Genomic DNA, 17,662 nt, shown 5'->3' with positions numbered 1-17,662 from the left:
TCATGTACACACACACACACACACACACACACACACACACACACACACACACACACACACACACACACACACACACACACACACACACACACACACACAAACAGAATTAACAGCTCCAGGAAGGTAACGGCTGTTACACTGACCTTTGACTATATCCGACAAAATGAAGTGTAAACATCCCAGAATGAGACCTTGAGGGAAAGAGACACCCGTGCATGACTCTGGTTTAAAGCGTTGAATATAAATATGGAACTAAAAGAGATTTCTTTTTTGCTTGTGTGCACTTTTCTCCACAGGAAAGTGTTGACCTTGGGGAGGTCATGTTCTCCCTCTGCTACCTGCCCACTGCTGGCAGACTCACCCTCACTGTCATCAAGTGCAGGAACCTGAAGGCCATGGACATCACCGGATACTCAGGTGTGTGTGTGTGTGTGTGTGTGTGTGTGTGTGTGTGTGTGTGTGTGTGTGTGTGTGTGTGTGTGTGTGTGTGTGTGTGTGTGTGTGTGTGTGTGTGTGTGTGTTTGTTCTTTCTCTGTAGCGGCTCCCACACTGTGGAATAATCTCCCCCTGCATATCAGACAGGCCTCCACACTGTCTGTCTTTAAATCGCTTCTTAAAACCCACCTCTTCTCCTTAGCGTATTAACATCTTCTAGAGCGTTGCTTTTAAATTGTTAATTGTTTTTACTTGTTCTTGTTTTATGGTGTGTGAGCTGTGCTCTGTGATTTGTTGTGTGTTGGTGTTTGTTATTTGACTGTACAGCACTTGGGTCTGGAGGTTTTAAAGTGCTAAAGGTGTATTGTGTGTGTGTGTGTGTGTGTGTGTGTGTGTGTGTGTGTGTGTGTGTGTGTGTGTGTGTGTGTGTGTGTGTGTGTGTGTGTGTGTGTGTGTGTGTGTGTGTGTGTGTGTGTGTGTGTGTGTGTGTGTGTGTGTGTGTGTGTGTGTGTGTGTGTGTGTGTGTGTGTGTGTGTGTGTCTTTGAATATCCAATTGCAAACATGTCATGTTAAGTAAACAGCGGGGAGTTGCCTCTCCGGCTGCGTTCTGTTCATTCAGCACTTATTAATATTCAACAACTGCAAAATTAAGACATTGTCAGCAAATAGATGAAGGCAATCAGTTAATTGTGTAAGACCGCTTTTCCTCCATTACTGACATCACTTATAATGTGCTGTTTAGTTTACATCAAATGCCTGGGTACAAAAAGTTTTCCATTTCTGTTTTTTCTCTGAACTACAATAATCCAAAATCCATAGAAAATTACATTTGGCTTTTAAACGATTGAGCTAATACAAAAGCTCACTTCAGGTGTGGAATCAAAAACGATGCATCCCTGCCCTCTATTTTAGGACATCGGAGTCGTCTCTGCAGCTGCTTCCTGTTTATTTCAGTTTACATTTTCAACACTTGTGAAAAACACATAGTCAGCAAAAAGATGCTGGCGGCCTTTTTATTGTAATAGACAATAGTTCCTCCATTCTTATTTCCCCTTTGAATCTGATAAATATGTGACATTTACTGGACACTAAATGCCCGACTTCAGGTGATTTGCCCTTTTTTCCCTTAAATTTTCTTCAATAATCCAATACCAAATGGCAAATTGAATTAGGTTTTATCGAGGGAACCACTGCAATGCTAACTTCCTGTTTAGCAAAAAGGTCATCGCTGCAGCACTGCTTTTTACTTGTTAGGCACTAGAACAAAGTCATATTAAGTGAACAAACAGCGTTGCCTCTGCAGCTGTTTGTTTCAGCAGATATTAATATTCAACACTTGTGATATCAACATATTGTCAGCAAATAGTTACGGGCATGCTAGATTGTTTCTCCATTCCACTTTTTACCCCCAATACTGATTAACACTGCAATAAGTGACATTTACTTCGCATGAAATGCCAGGGTTCAGGGGATCTGCCCTTTTTTCCTGCAATGTTCTTTGCAATAACAACAAATCCAATTGCATTTGGCTTTTTGATGAGGTTTGGCCAACAGAAATATGCCATCGCTGCAGAAATCTATTTCACTGGACATGTGATGTGCCAGAAGATGTCATATTCAGTGAACAAACAGTGGAGAGTTGTGTCTGCAGCTGCCTTCTGTTTGTTTCAGCAGATATTAATATTCAACACTTGTGCTATTAAGACATTGTCAGCAAATAGTCGCGGGCGGTGTGTTTTTTTTTAGCTTTCCCGTTCCACGTTTCCATCTAATACAGATATCATTTGTTGTATTGGACAATTATTTTCATTAAATGCCAAGGTTTAGCTGAATGTAGTATTATTTCCTCTCTGACGTTTTAATGCGAGTCCCATTTTAATACCCCTGAGTTTTAAGGGGGTTTAGCTACCTGCCATTGTTTCAATATGTGCATCGTAAAACAATAGCTATCAAAATGTGCCTTTGAGCACATTACTCTGCAAAGCAAGCACTCTTGTTTGTTGTTTATAGATTGAGGGCAGCTTACATCTGACTGAAACACAGCATAATGGATCATACGCTGCGATCTGCTTCTGACGGCTGAAGATTGAACACAGCATTCATCAGGAAGCTTTCTCAGTCATGCTGTTCAAGCTATCTATGTCCTATCATCCTCTGTGGTTACACAAGCTGTTGACTCATGCACTTTCATGCACATTTCCGGCAGCCAGGTCCTCCAGGGTTGCTTTTAAAAGACAAACAAACACTCTGGCTGAGGAAATGTGATTTTGATCCGATTTCCTTTTAAAAGAGGTCCTATTATGCTGTTTGGGTTTTCTCTCTTCTGTAGCGTGTTATATGGGTTTTAGTGCATGTAAATGGTCTGGAAAGGCTAAAATCCCTGTGTTGCCTCTAGGGGGAATTTCTTTTTGAACATTAAAGCATGAAAACATGTCACAGTAGATGAACAGAATACCTGAAAATGGGCATTATAGTGCCTTTTTAATACAGAGAGCCATGGTGAGGCGTCTTTTTAATTATTATGGCCCACGACAGCCTGCCCCCAGATGCAAATGTAACATAAATCTGTAAAGACACAAAGCTTTGACACACTGAATAGCTACTCGGGAGATTTCTTAAATGTTTTCCCTGTTAATTGGGAAGTGTTTTGGGAATTTCCCTTGTTCACGGAACGGGTCTAAGGACAGAGGGAGTTGTATGCTGAGACAAATGTGTTATTTGTGATATTGGGCTGTATAAATACAATATCATTGATTGATAAAACCTGAGGGGAGAACAAAGCACTCACTAAACCCACCCTGTTAATTTGTTTTTCAATTGAACTGTATTTATTCTTGTGTTATTCAGTCGTGTGTTCTGTCGGTATTTCGTGTTTTAATGAATCACAACGTTATGGGTGGCTTTGTTTGAATAACCGGGAGTCGGGTCAGTATTGTTTTCATTTTAGCTTTTGAATAGGTTTGTGAAGCCCTTTGTGTTAGCTTGTGTATGAAAAGTGTTTTATAAATAAAGTTTGATTAATGGATCCCATACCCCAAACTCCAATAAGCCTGACTTTCATTCTAATTATTGCAGTTTAAAAAAACAATTGAAAATGATATGTATCTTTTAGCAGTTCCTGTTTGGATGAAGTCACTTATGTTCTGTCCTCCTTCCTCTCTTTCACACGTTGCCTTTAGATCCCTACGTCAAAGTGTCGCTCATATGTGACGAGAGGCGTTTGAAAAAGAAGAAGACGAGCATAAAGAAGAACACTCTGAATCCCACCTACAACGAGGCCATCATCTTTGACATCCCGCCGGACAGCATGGACCACGTCAGCCTGCACATCTCCGTCATGGACTACGACTTGTACGTACCACAAACAACAACTCATCTCCTCAGGACAATAAATAACAAGTGAAAGAGTGAACCCCCCTCCATGTTTCACCTGCAGAAAAGTCTTCTGGGTGCTCACCTTGAATCTGATTGTTGGTGCATCAAAACTAGTTTAGAGCCAGGTCATGGACCAATGTGCAACTTAAACAGGTGTGACATTTGAAATCTACAGTGCACACACACTGGGAATGGACTTTTCTGAAAGAAGTTGCTTTTTTACAACCACAAAGAAACACATTTTATTTATTTTGAGATTTTTCAACAATGGATTTTTTTTGGGATGTTTTGTTAAAACCTTTTTTATTTATATACTAGTAGTAGTAGTAATAATAGTAGTAGTAGTAGTATTAGTAGTAGTAGTATATTTATCATTATCATTATTACTTTTATTATTATTGTTATTATTATTATTATTATTATTAGTAGTAGTAGTAGTAGTAGTAGTTGTAGTAGTAGTAGTAGTAGTAGTAGTAGTAGTAGTAGTAGTAGTAGTAGTAGTAGTATATTTATCATTATTACTTTTATTATTATTATTATTATTAGTAGTAGTAGTAGTAGTAGTAGTAGTAGTAGTAGTAGTTGTAGTAGTAGTAGTAGTAGTAGTAGTAGTAGTATATTTATCATTATTACTTTTATTATTATTATTATTATTAGTAGTAGTAGTAGTAGTAGTAGTAGCAGTAGTAGTAGTAGTAGTTGTAGTAGTAGTAGTAGTAGTAGTAGTAGTAGTAATAGTATATTTATCATTATCATTATTACTTTTATTATTATTATTATTATTATTAGTAGTAGTAGTAGTAGTATATTTATTATTATTACTTTTATTAGTAGTAGTAGTAGTAGTAGTAGTAGTAGTAGTAGTAGTACTAGTAGTAGTATTAGTAGTGTAGTAGTAGTAGTAGTAGTAGTAGTAGTAGTAGTAGTAGTAGTAGTAATGTAGTGGTAGTAGTAGTAGTAGTAGTAGTAGTAGTAGTAGTAGTAGTAGTAGTAGTAGTATTAGTAGTGTAGTAGTAGTAGTAGTAGTATTAGTAGTAGTAGTAGTAGTAGTAATGTAGTGGTAGTAGTAGTAGTAGTAGTAGTAGTACTAGTAGTAGTATTAGTAGTAGTAGTAGTAGTAATGTAGTGGTAGTAGTAGTAGTAGTAGTAGTAGTAGTAGTAGTAGTAGTAGTAGTAGTAGTAGTAGTATTAGTAGTGTAGTAGTAGTAGTAGTAGTATTAGTAGTAGTAGTAGTAGTAATGTAGTGGTAGTAGTAGTAGTAGTAGTAGTAGTAGTACTAGTAGTAGTATTAGTAGTGTAGTAGTAGTAGTAGTAATGTTGTTGTAGTAGTAGTAGTAGTAGTATTAGTAGTAGTAGTAGTAGTAATGTAGTGGTAGTAGTAGTAGTAGTAGTAGTAGTAGTAGTAGTAGTAGTAGTAGTAGTAGTAGTATATGTATCATTATTATGTCTGAAGGGGATCTATAATAATGTTTTTAAATTATTGTTCATTTCAATATAAATATATTGGAGTCAGTCAAATTCCAGGTATTTAGAGGAATATTGTACAACGCTACCTTTAGGGTATGTGAAGCTATAACAGGAAATGGGTGGAGGGGTTGCAGGGCAGACAGCTGACAGAATGAGAACATGCATGTTAAAGGTCAGGATGTTGTTGTTTTGTCTCCTGTGTGTAGTATAAACAGAAGCAGTGATATTTAGTAACCTATGCCTCTTGTGTTTTCTCTCATGTCTGATCTGTAGGATTACATCCAGTTGTGCTATTAATAGTGGAGAGATCTTCAAAGAGCAAACCTTTTCTTCCTGAAATAATGAAATTCTAGTTGCACAGATACAATCTGCAGCATATTTTTTACTGGATCAATCACCAGGACATCCATATGCAGACTTGAGTCTCATTTCATTTCAAATGCCCTTCTTGCAATAATACAAAAAAACATGTTGATGTATGATATGTCTGGTCACATTAAGTCTGATGTGTTCATGCAGTCATATGTGTGTGTGTGTGTGTGTGTGTGTGTGTGTGTGTGTGTGTGTGTGTGTGTGTGTGTGTGTGTGTGTGTGTGTGTGTGTGTGTGTGTGTGTGTGTGTGTGTGTGTGTGTGTGTGTGTGTGTGTGTGTGTGCCCCACAGGGTAGGTCATAATGAGATCATTGGAGTGATGAGGCTTGGATGCCATGCTGAGGGTCTTGGAAGGGACCACTGGAACGAGATGCTGGCATATCCACGGAAGCCCATTGCACACTGGCACCCCCTGCTGGAGTCCAAGAAGTCTGAGAAAGAGGTCGGTCTGGGCTCTGTTTCTTAAAGGAGTGATCTCTGTATGTTGTCATTATATGAAACATGTCTTATTTGACATGTAATGTGTCTAGAGACAGGTAGCGCAAACTAACATCCACTGTCAATCCTATGGGGCTTTCATCGGATAGCAGAGGTGGGAAAAGTGCTCAGATCTTGTACTTGAGTAAAGGCAGAAGTACAAGAGTGTAGGAATACTCTGTTACAAGTAAAAGTCCTGCATTCAAAATGTTAATCAAGCTAGTTATAATGACTTTGTATGCTGCAGGGTAGCTTGTGAATTTACTACAGGTGGAACTAAAGTCTGATTTAAGTGTTGATTATTTTTCACATTATTAATTCAAATCTGAAAAGCAACTAAAGGTATTAAATAGATGTAATGGAGTAAAAGTACAAAGTAGCATAAAATGGAAAAACTCAAGTAAAGTGCAAGTATCTCAAAATTGTAATTTAGTACAGTACTTGAGTAAATGTACTTAGTTACTTCCCACCTCTGTTGGATAGCTGTTTCAAAGTTGTCTATTTATATATAACCACATTTGTTGAACTAGTAGTCACATTGAGATAAAAACTACTTCAACATGTGAGACCTATAGCCATGACAGACCATCAAATTATCAGATCAAGACAGCAACAGTATGGAGAGCCTGTATATATAAACTGCATCTGTCCTTCAAATTCACCATCCATAAATAAATATAAAAACCCTTTAATTCCCATTAATAGCCATTTCAAACACGGCCAAACAGACTTTCACTACCTTTTAATTCAGCTCATTTATTTCCAAAATTGTTTGTGATTTAATGTTTGTTTTTCATGTTGTATGTTTTTATATGTTCATGAGCCCCTAACCTAACCAAGACAAATAGCCTGCGTCACTTTAAATATTGAATTATTTAGGATAAGAAATCGGTGGAGGTTTTCCTAAAACTTTGAGGGACTTTTGAGCGCCCAGATGGAGAAACAAGAAGCAACACAAATATACTGCATGTGTTTAAAGGGGACCTATCATGCACTTTTTGATGTCTTTTATACAGGGGCGGACTGGGACAAAAAATCAGCCCGGGAAACTCAGAAAATAAAACTCTTTCTCTTTTCCTCCGTACCTAAATCTTTTATGGACCAGGTGTCAATTAGACGCCTGCAGCTAGTGCAGAACGCAGCTGCACGTCTTCTCACTGGCCACAAAAAGCGTGACCACATCACCCCAATTCTGGCCTCACTACACTGGCTTCCAATTCGGTTCAGAATTGATTTTAAAATCCTTTTATTTGTTTTTAAAGCACTAAATGGGGTGGCTCCTGCCTATATACTGTAGCTGAACTCCTCCATCGCTACACCCCAGCCAGAGCATTAAGGTCGGCTGACCAGCTGCTGCTGATAAGTGTCCAAGACCAGGCTAAAACCCAGAGGGCACCGAGCATTCGCAGCAGTTGGCCCCAGGCTCTGGAACACTCTGCCCCTCCATGTGAGGTCGGCCCAGACCCTAGGGGTTTTTAAATCAACACTAAAAACTCACTTCTTCTCCCTGGCCTTCTAGTCCGAGCGGAGCACGACTCATGACATTTCCCTGTGTTTGATTTTTATATTTGCTGTTGTAATTTATTGTCTTCTGTTTGCGATTGTAGTAATGTGTTATTTATTATTTGCATGTACAGCACTTTGGCTCGACCAAAAATAGTTTTTAAAATGTGCTATATAAATAAAACCTAATTTGATTTAAAAAAAAAGGGGGTACAACGAGCGGATACAGATTTGCTGCCGATGACGTCAAATCGGCAGCGGACCCACAGAAAGTTGCTATCAGAAACAATGCCTGACGTGTTTTGGACGTAATCTCGTCTTTGTTTACATTAGCAAGCCTCACTAGCACTCATAGCTAACCTGTACTAGAGAACACATGTGTTTTTAAAAAGCAGGAAATAAAAAAAGGAACTCACTTTGTGATAAACCCGCAAGAGAAAAAGCATTTGAGCGCCATACTGTTTCAGAGATAATCCTTGATGTGGTTTAGTACAGGATGGCGTTTTATCACAGCAGAATTTTACTTTATCTCCGGTAGAATTCTGATCAGGCATTAGCTCCTCCTCCTCTTTTTTTTTTTTTTTTTTTAAAGCTAAGGACCCAAAATCTGCATTTCTCTAACAGGGCTACAAAAGAGGGGTAAGAGCAGTATGAGGCAGGGCTGCAATGGGGGATCTGTTTGGTATTTTAAGCAAAAAACTTCACAGACATGTTTTGTATAGGTATGGCCCTACAATATATTTTTTCCAATATAGCATGATAAGTCCACTTTAAGAGGACAGGTGCATACAGGTGGTACATTAGCAGCAATGGCTGATGAACAGCTCAACAAGGCAATTTGCGTCAAAACCCAGACTTTCTCCACCTCTTCAGTCAAGCCTAAACACACAGACATAACGCCCCTTTTATTAAAGTGATAATGACTTACCCTTTCTGAATATGTCAATATATCTGATGTCCTTGGCGAGTAAACGTCCATTAATCTGCGTTGAAATCATAGGAAAAAGACGCTCTCCATGAATGCAGAAGCTGCCTTAAAATCATCGCGTTTTTAAGTTTTCTTCAGTATTAAAGTAGCCCAGTGATAGTTGTCTGTATATGAATGAGCTAACTGGGAACAGTGACTCATAAGTTATTCGGCATACTTTAGATCAGAGGTCACCAACCTTTTTTAGGACGAGGGCTACTTTAAAAAAATAAAACAAGTCCGGGGCTACTTTTACTCCTCTTTTTTTTGTTTTTTGCAGTGTATATATTTAGCACATTTGAACATTATTATATGCTTACCTTTAACCTTTATGTGCTGTTTGGGTCTGTGGGACCCGTTTTCAGTGTTTACTAAAATAACATGTTTGCAATTTAATTATTTTAACCTGCTTTATTTTGGGGGGGGACCTCACATCCTCCAGGGGAATTTTTTTTTAAATGTTGAAGTGAAATGCATCAATCTGGAGCACAAAATGAATTGATGGATACAGCTCTCAACACTCATATGAAAGGGAGTTGTATACTTTTCAATAATCCAAACATCTTTAGGATATGATCACAACCAATAACAAATCATTTCAACTTGTTTATTCTTATCTTATGTTACTTAGTTAGCATTCTATCTTTTCATTTATGCATATTTGACTAATCACTCCCCTTTTAAACTGTTTTTTTAAAGGAAATTACGCCATGTGTATGTGTGCGTCAAGTGCAATAAATATATATGCAAGTTGCAACACACACACACAGTACAACTCAGGAAAATCAGCGGGGAGGTGCCACATTGCTTTTCTTCCCGACTGCAACACTGGTCCCGCAAATCAAGCAAGAACGTGATTGGTCGATATTGGGGATGGGGGGAGGAGGGGTGTTAGATAGATAAAGAGTTGTAGTAAGTAGATAGGGTTCGCTATGATTGAGGTTTCGTTTATGCATAGGGTAGGTTCTTTTAATTACATTTCCTTTTTTGTTTTGTGTATTTTATATATTTTGGATTTGCTTGGCGAGCTATTTTTAGAACATGCCCGGCGGGCGACTCACGTTGCCCCTGCGGGCGACTAAGTGCCCGCGGGCACCGTGTTGGCTACCCCTGTAGATGGTACCAAATTTACCACAATGTTAAGAACTACCTATGCCAGAAGAAAATGTGGCTCAACCATTGCTCACTGATTTAGGCTACGTTCCTGTGTAAACCATCCCTCAAAGCATTATGGGAATTCAAGTATACGTTTTAACAAACAGTGTTTTCCAAAAAGTTAAGCAGGAAAAGAAGTGACAAAATACATCAATATTTACTTACTTCGTAGGCTTCTGTTATTTTATTTTATAACTACAGTATGGCTCAGCACTATCAATCAACATTGTTCTTATATTTTATTGTATTGTTTTTTTGTAAGTATGTTTGTATATGTACTTTAAAAACATGTTATTTGGAGTATTTTACCATGCCATCTATTTTATTTCTGTACATATTTGTTATTTATGTTATGAAGCTGTATATAGGCAACAAGGGGACGGGGTATAAATAACCGATCTGGCTATATTCCCTTTATTTTGTATTATTGCTTTTGTCTAAAGTTCTTAAAGACAGAGATGTTGATATTGTGTCTGTGGTGAGATCCTATTAAATATTGAGTCTAAGTTAATCGATTAACTGCTTTCAGTCTCTTTTTGTGTTAGTATTTTCTACCTCCCCTACTAAATTATTCAATCGAATTGAAACCCTTCTTCTATACTCCTGGAACAATGCCACCTTTATACAGATTGTGCCCTGTGCCGAGAGTGACCTGAGAGTGACAGTGCTGTGTAAAAAAAATAAAGATAAGCAGCAGGTGTGTTATGAATCACTTCCTTGTGTCTGTGTGTCCTGCAGTGGAAGGCGAGGACAGCCAGCTTCGACAGCCAAGGCTCCTGCCCCTCCCCCCGGCCCCCTGCTAGCCCCTGAGCAGAGCCACCTGTGACCCAGAAGGGGGTTTCCTCCCTCCTGCTGATCCACTTCCTGTCTGTCTGATGGAGGAGAAACACAACCCCACTGTCTCTCCCTCTCTCTCCCTGTCTCACTGTCCCTCCCTCCCTCAAGTATAGAACCCTCCCGAGAACTGATATCGGGTAAGATAGTTGTGTAAAGCGCAGTCTTTAAGGGGTTTGAAATGTGGGTGTTGTGATGAGTTCCCCCTCAATGGCTGGACATCCGGTCTGCAGACATTTCATATCTGAGCTGAGGTGAACAAATCTTGGTGTCCTCACACGGAGACTCTCCAGGCGCTGAAGATTCAGTTATGTGGTGCAGAGACTCTTGGATAAAGAAGTCAGAGATCGGATATTGCTCCACGAGAGCAGCTTCAGGACACGGTAGAAAAAGAGACTTTAAACCGGATCTGAAGCAATTTCCGAACCATTCGTCTCTCATTGAATTTGCAGTGCTGCATAGCATATAGATGACGGTAGCATTTTTGGAACTATTAGATGTAAAAACCATTAAGCTCCATTCATCGTTATGGTTTGTGAATAGAAAAACTGACAGTAATTTCAAAGCCCCTGCTGAGTTCTTCCAGTTTCGATAATGACATAAGCAATTTCCTGATCCGCAGTTCGTTAGGGAGGGATGGGATCAGGCTGCAACTAAAATATTCTCAACTTGCAAATTTAGTGTGTTTTCATTAGCAGAAAAGACGAGAAGTTGTATGTAACAAAAGAATAACTGGATATTTTTTTTCTCACACAACAGCAAATTGGCAGACAAATTGGCTGCAGTGTTATATAACTGATTATTTTCAAATATAACTGATTTCTATTCTGATTATCATTGTTTCTCTAAGTAAAAAGCCGGTTTAAATTACCTGACAAAGGGACAAATAACTACATTCAGACACTGAATACCAAAAAAAACTATAAAAATGTTACCCAAAACTGGATTTTTTTCATCTGACGCTCATAACAAAAATCCCCTGTTGAGTTCTTCCAGTTTCAACAACGACATAAGCAATTTCCTGATCCGCAGTCGTTTAGGAAAGATGGGATCAGGCTGCACCTAAAATATTCTAAATGTGCACATTTTGTGTGTTTTCATTAGTCAAGAAGATGTATCTAAAAAAATAAGAAATGACTGGATAATCTTGACCTTAGTCAAGTCCAAATTGGCTGATATTACCTATTTCAATTCTGCAACAACTTTTTCAATCTTTTTTCAATTAGAAACAAAACGCTGGTTTAAATGACCTCTCAAAGGCATAACTTAATTAACACACTAAAAACCAAAACATTAATAAAAAGGTAAACTGAAACACAGATTTTTGTTGATGGAGGTTTCTGTAAACAGGAAGTGAGCACACTTTACACTCCCTTACCTTCTTCTCTGTTCGATGTTTGCTTTTGAGCGATCTCACCTTCTTCTACTTCCAGATGAAAACTCAACCGCTCATGTTTTCCTTCAGACACTCACTGTTCAAAAGCACTTCTTCGTCTCCTCCTGTTCTTTTTTTCCTGAACAGGTTTTGGTGATTGTGTATATTTTCATGTACAGCCGTCCGCCGTTTCCTGTATGTATGTTTTGTTATTCTAAGCAGCAAAACCAGAGAAGATATAAATATACGTAAAGCGTATTTAAAAATAACATTTGAATATATGTAGCTTTGTTGGTTGTGATGATTGAGAAAACATAAAAAATGGTGAACATATTCGTCTTTGAACTTAGAAACATGCACATTTCTTGATGTTTTTCGTGCCATTAATCATACTGTTGTTCAAGGAGAACGTGTGTTTGAATTCGACATCCAGATGCTTGATCTGCAGCATGTGGTAAATCGATTATTTTTTAAGATATTTGATCTGATTTAGGAAAGATTACTGCAGCACCGCTGTCATTGGCTGCACCAGTTTATTCCTTTAATAAATCCCTAGATATTATTTTTTCTCTTTAATACGTACGGTGGCTGACGGGCAACCATCTTACAACGGCCCAAAACACTTCAATAAGGAAAAGCGTGCTGCATTTTCAAAAGCGATGCAAATAAAAAAACACATAAGTGCCAAAACACATGCAAATAAAGAAACATCTTCACCAACTTGTCAACACATGCACAACATAAAGAAAGCATTCACCAACTTAACGAACCATGCGCATTAACGAAGCGCTGCAACTAACAAAATGCTGCAAGAAGCTCAAATCAAAAACAGAGACACTAAAAAGTGCCGCTCATACAGTAGCTGGGACCGGAGCGCTTTTTGACATTTGGCGATTATGAAGTTAGCCAGCTGTGACCGTTGTTGGAAAATAACGTTAAATGTACATTTTATCAGCAAATGTTAACAATGTGATCGGATGAGCCCTTCCGATATTATTGCAGATCTGCAACTAGCTAGCTAATGTAGCTAATCTAGTCATTTCAAATGATATATTATGACAAAACACCTGAGATTATGAAACAGACAAACTCTACCATCAGTGACAGTTGACCAACTTTATAATCCCCGAACGTCAACAACAAGCGCTCTGGTCCCAGCTGTGTGTCTCACTTTTTAGTGTCCCCGTTTCCATAATTTTTTTAGCTTCTGGCGTGTTTCTGTAACTGCAGCGTGTTTTTGGCCATTAGGCGCGTTCACACCGCAGTACTTTTCCCACTTTAGTTCCGATATAGTTCCGAAATGTCACGTTCACACCAAAAAGAGCCGGAACTCAAATTAGTTCATGAGAACCTTTTTTATCCCCTTTACCATCCCTGCTAGAGAGCAGGGACTTTCGTGGGAGAAAAAGGTTCTTATGTCTGATTGGCTGGGTGGATTGCAAACCACGCCCTGTAAAAAAAAAAGTTTTGTGAAGCCGCCATTTTATTATCCTCGCATTAGCATTATTAGCATTAGCACAGCGCAGAAACGCAGAAGGACCAACTTATGGCAACACAAAAGAAAACATGGGAGCGGTAGAGATGAGTTGGTGTCGGCGTTCTGGCGATTTACTCGGGGGACTTCCGGCCGTGGGACTTGGGGTGGCAGTATACGCCATGAAGTTGTTTGCGGTCTGCCAGTAAACCCAACGCAGAAGAAGAAGTGACGTCAGCGGCTTCATTTCTTCATTTGCCTAATCCTCCCCCAGGGACTTATTCCGGTCTGAACGCGATCTGTACTTAGTTCATGAGAACTAAAGAGTTCTCATGAACTAAGTTCTGATGAACCTTTTTGGGAAAAGTACTGCGGTGTGAACGCGCCTATTGTAACGTGTTTGCCCTTGTCAGCCACCATACTTTACAATAACTATAGTTTGAGTCAGATTGTAGTATTGTAACGGAAATACATCTATTGCTTTAAATTAAAAAGATTACATCATGGATAGATTTATATCCATATAACACAATCATTGGGTATATTTTAGTCCTCCAGATGACCTCCTAGTAGTTGTTCTGTATTGCTGTTATTGGTAAGCACAGATAGCATCAGTACAATCAGGGTGAGAAACGTTAAGCCACGGAGTCGGTGTGATAGCTGCCAGAAAGCATTCAAAGATTACATTTTGTACGGCCTGTACAGAACATGTCTTTCTGAATAGGTGACTATATACTGAATAGCATCCGTATTATCTCATAAGCAGCAGACAGGGCCTTAAATCTGAAACGTAACAGGGTTCCTGGCTGTGGCTGAGATCGAGTCTGGTGTCTCGTTTAGCAAACTGACGACAAGTGAGACTATTGCTCAAACTCCTGTACATTGAACACGCTATATATCACAGAGTTTGCTAAACTCCGGGGGCCAGACATGAAGACACGAGCAGATGCACCCAGCAGACAGATCTGGTTTAGCCATTTCCTTCATGGGTACCCTGAGAGAGACGTTTTGTAGCTCGCTGTGTGTGTGTTTGTGTGTGTGTGTTTGAGTGAGGAAAGCGTGGGGGCAGCTGGTTGGCGGACAGGTCAGCGTCTACAGAGCAGTGGCATTTCTCTAATTGGCACTTGTTACAGCGAGAATGAGTCGGTTCATTATTGTCCGTGCTTGACGTCATCCATCATAGCATCGACACCCCTCCACTAATGTGACAGTTTGCTCTCACGTCGTTTTAAAGGTGAAATTCCCCCTCTAATGGCATTATTGATAGATTTGTAATATCTTATTTCAGTGTTGAAACAAGTGGTTGAATAATCCTTTTTTTCTTTTAAAAACATGTGATTTATGATGGTCATATATTTCTCTGAAAATGTGGTGTTTTTCATAGTAGAAACCTGTTAAATCAATTGCCTCAGTTTCAAGACCCTCTAGCTTTGCCTCATATTGTAATGTTTCTTGATATGATCTTGTAATCCCATCCAACTGTTATGATAGAACTGAATTTCCAATTTTTTATTGAACATTTTGTATTTGTAATAATAGAAATGTTTGAGAAAATGTTCTAGGGATCGACACGAAGAGTTGTTAGTTGAGACAAACGTCTAAAATGAGCATCTTGATTACAATCAAGACTCTTAATATGAGTGACCAAGGGTGTAATGAAGTACAAATGAAATAGCAGACAGTCTTTCAGCCACAAATTGTCCTTATTTGGTTTCAATAAGTATGGAAATCAACAGCAGAAAAATTGTGTTTTGTCATTTTTCTTCCATGGGGTGTGATGTGTTATCAGTTCTGTGAGATTACTTTCTTTTCTTTGATTAAAATACTTATGCAAAAACAGGCTGCGTGCTGTGAATTTTGTGGAAATAAGACAACATAGCCAGTGGCTTAACAAGCAGGAATGGGTTCAAATTAAATGAGATTTGGTCAAATTAATTGAGGGGAGGACACAAAACATCACAGAGTAGAAAGACTTGCCATCCTCTAATAAACTGAATGGCATTTCCATGTTTGTTTGAGACGAGAAGAAAGACTCAAATGAATAAATAATAGTTCAAAGGCTAGCTTGAAATTGTGTGATGTTAAGGGTGTAATAAATCCACCGTGAATGAAGAGTCTGCCGGCTATACTGAAAGACTTTTTCCATATAGCGTCTTTCAATTTACTGCTGCTTCTCTTAATCGTAGCCTTTGAGAACACGACGCCCCTCCCCCGCTGTCACACCAGGAGCTTCCTCTTCATGGTCAGTCTGTAAATGATTTGGTAGCCGTCGTCCCAGCCGTAGAGCTGCTTCTCCTCGGGGTTGTATTTCAGACTGGCGTGGGCTCCGTATCTCCTGGGGAAGTATATAAGGGGAGCCTCCTCGCTCACCACTATGTCGTTGACGTCAAACAGGCACTGGATTCTCGACCGGCTCGCCAGACGAGTGTTGTAAACGACGTAGACGGTCCCACAGACGACAAACGCCGCCTCTGCGTTCTCCCGTGGGCACCGGGTGTCCCAGATCTGTTCTATATCGAGCGTGGTGGGGTCCATCTTCGCGAGGTTGATGTTAGGTTCACTGTCACTCATGGCGTACAGAAGCCAGAGGCCTTCATCGTCTGCTGCGAGGTCCGCTACGATCTCAGGGTTGAGGCTGTAAACACTGGCTTGGCTCTCGACGGGGAACATGGCGATATCGGTCACCGAGCCGCTCATCAGGTCATATTTGACCACCTGAACGTCCATATCCTCCTCCTGCTCTACGTAGTACAGATATCCGTTATATACAGCGCTGCCAGGGCTGGTCCAATCAGAGGGAAGACGTATCTGTCGGCTGGCGATGGCGTCAGGAGAGCGGGAGAAATCTCGAACAGAGTCGAACTGATGGATGGTGTCTCCCGATGTCCCGTTGAAGACGTAGACCTTGGACGACCTTGGGTCTCTGGTCCACATGCCCTTGGGACTGCCCACTCTCTTTAGGATCTTCACTGATCTGATGCCAGAGATGATCTCCACACAGTCTGCCGTGGGAGGAAACACAAAGAGAGAGGTCATGTTTCTGTAATGTGGTTCGCCTGCCAAGCTTTCCTTGTTAAACAATATCCCTTAATGATACTTTACAATAGTTAAGCCAATAGTCAGAAAAAGGACAGAAAGCCCATTTGTCCAAAAGTCCATTATCTGGAAAGCAAATGGACATTAAACTGAAGGATCATTGTAAAAAAAACACTCTAATCTGCATTTTGATTGGCTTACCCTGATATTCTTACCTTCACCATAATCTAACTCCTTATCCTTAAACCAACCAATGCAATCAACAGGTACTAACCAAAAAAGCTAAGTAGGGCGTGTTAAACCTACGCCGTAGTCAATGTGTAGCCTTGATTCTGAATAATAGTCAGCCATGTATGCTCTTTGTTTGTTTGTATGAGAGAGAGAGGGTATTTTCAGAACATTTGTTTTGAAATAACAGGCTTTTGGAGAAATAGGTGATATGGCACATAATTCCCACTGTTGGGCCGTGCATTATACGCTTGACTCTCCTTGATCAATAACAATCCCATGTGGTGTGGTTTGACAAATGATGTTTCATCCGTCCTTTTGGCAGGGGCGGATCAATGTGCTGCAATACCCATGAGCCTTCCCTGCCAAGGCCAATTTATAATGTTTTTTGTTGCTGTCGAACATTAATTCACAGGAACAAACAAACAATAGCTAAATTCATCTGAAATTCCCAAAAGCCCAACATTGCAACAGCTAAAAACCAATATGGCACCAACACGATGGCGAGAGTCGACAAACCAATCAGGGCCGCCACAGTGACTATGTCAACTTCTTATATGCAGTCTTTAATAATAGATGTTGTTTATACATTCATGAATATTTTATATTATAGAAACATTACAGGCTTTAAAGCTTCTTAAGAGGAAATAACTTTAGACAGCACCAGATGCTGCTCCTCAGATTACACGTCTATCTACAATGAAAACTACACAACCCTAATTAAAAATGTTTCACAGGTGTGACATTAACATGATTATAATAATTGAATTCAGATTTTTTTTTATTGTATTTCCCAGCTGGCGCAATTAGTTCCATTAGCAGTTTTCAGCCAAGTGCCACATCTCCGCTGAAATGTGTATTTGTGCAACGTAACATTTAGAAAACATCAAACAGCCTGCAGCAGTCAATATCCGGCTCTCCAAATGAAGACAAATCCGAAGCAGTCAGGGGGAAATTGGACGAA

The 17,662-nt window shown here is 39.5% G+C and overlaps 2 protein-coding genes across 5 annotated transcripts in view; one reads left to right on the top strand and one right to left on the bottom strand.

The window, feature by feature from the left end:
• syt6a (synaptotagmin VIa) overlaps window positions 1–15,273 on the top strand; it is a 53,341-nt gene extending 38,068 nt beyond the window's left edge. The window contains exons 4-7 of the mRNA XM_079674821.1: window positions 297–417; window positions 3,616–3,787; window positions 5,941–6,091; window positions 10,490–15,273. Coding sequence (XP_079530947.1) covers window positions 297–417; window positions 3,616–3,787; window positions 5,941–6,091; window positions 10,490–10,561 — 516 coding nt within the window. The 3' untranslated portion in view covers window positions 10,562–15,273. The remainder of the gene's footprint in view (window positions 1–296; window positions 418–3,615; window positions 3,788–5,940; window positions 6,092–10,489) is intronic.
• The window catches only part of olfml3a (olfactomedin-like 3a), a 26,614-nt gene continuing 22,942 nt past the window's right edge, over window positions 13,991–17,662 (bottom strand). For all 4 annotated transcript variants that reach the window (XM_079674818.1, XM_079674819.1, XM_079674820.1 and 1 more), the window contains one exon: window positions 13,991–16,436. In XM_079674818.1, coding sequence (XP_079530944.1) covers window positions 15,652–16,436 — 785 coding nt within the window. In that variant the 3' untranslated portion in view covers window positions 13,991–15,651. The remainder of the gene's footprint in view (window positions 16,437–17,662) is intronic.

The sequence above is a fragment of the Notothenia rossii genome, assembly GCF_949606895.1.
Source record: "Notothenia rossii genome assembly, chromosome: 4".
NCBI lineage: Eukaryota > Metazoa > Chordata > Actinopteri > Perciformes > Nototheniidae > Notothenia > Notothenia rossii.
The sequence above is the reverse complement of the archived record's forward strand: the minus strand, read 5'-3'. Positions and strand labels throughout refer to the sequence as shown.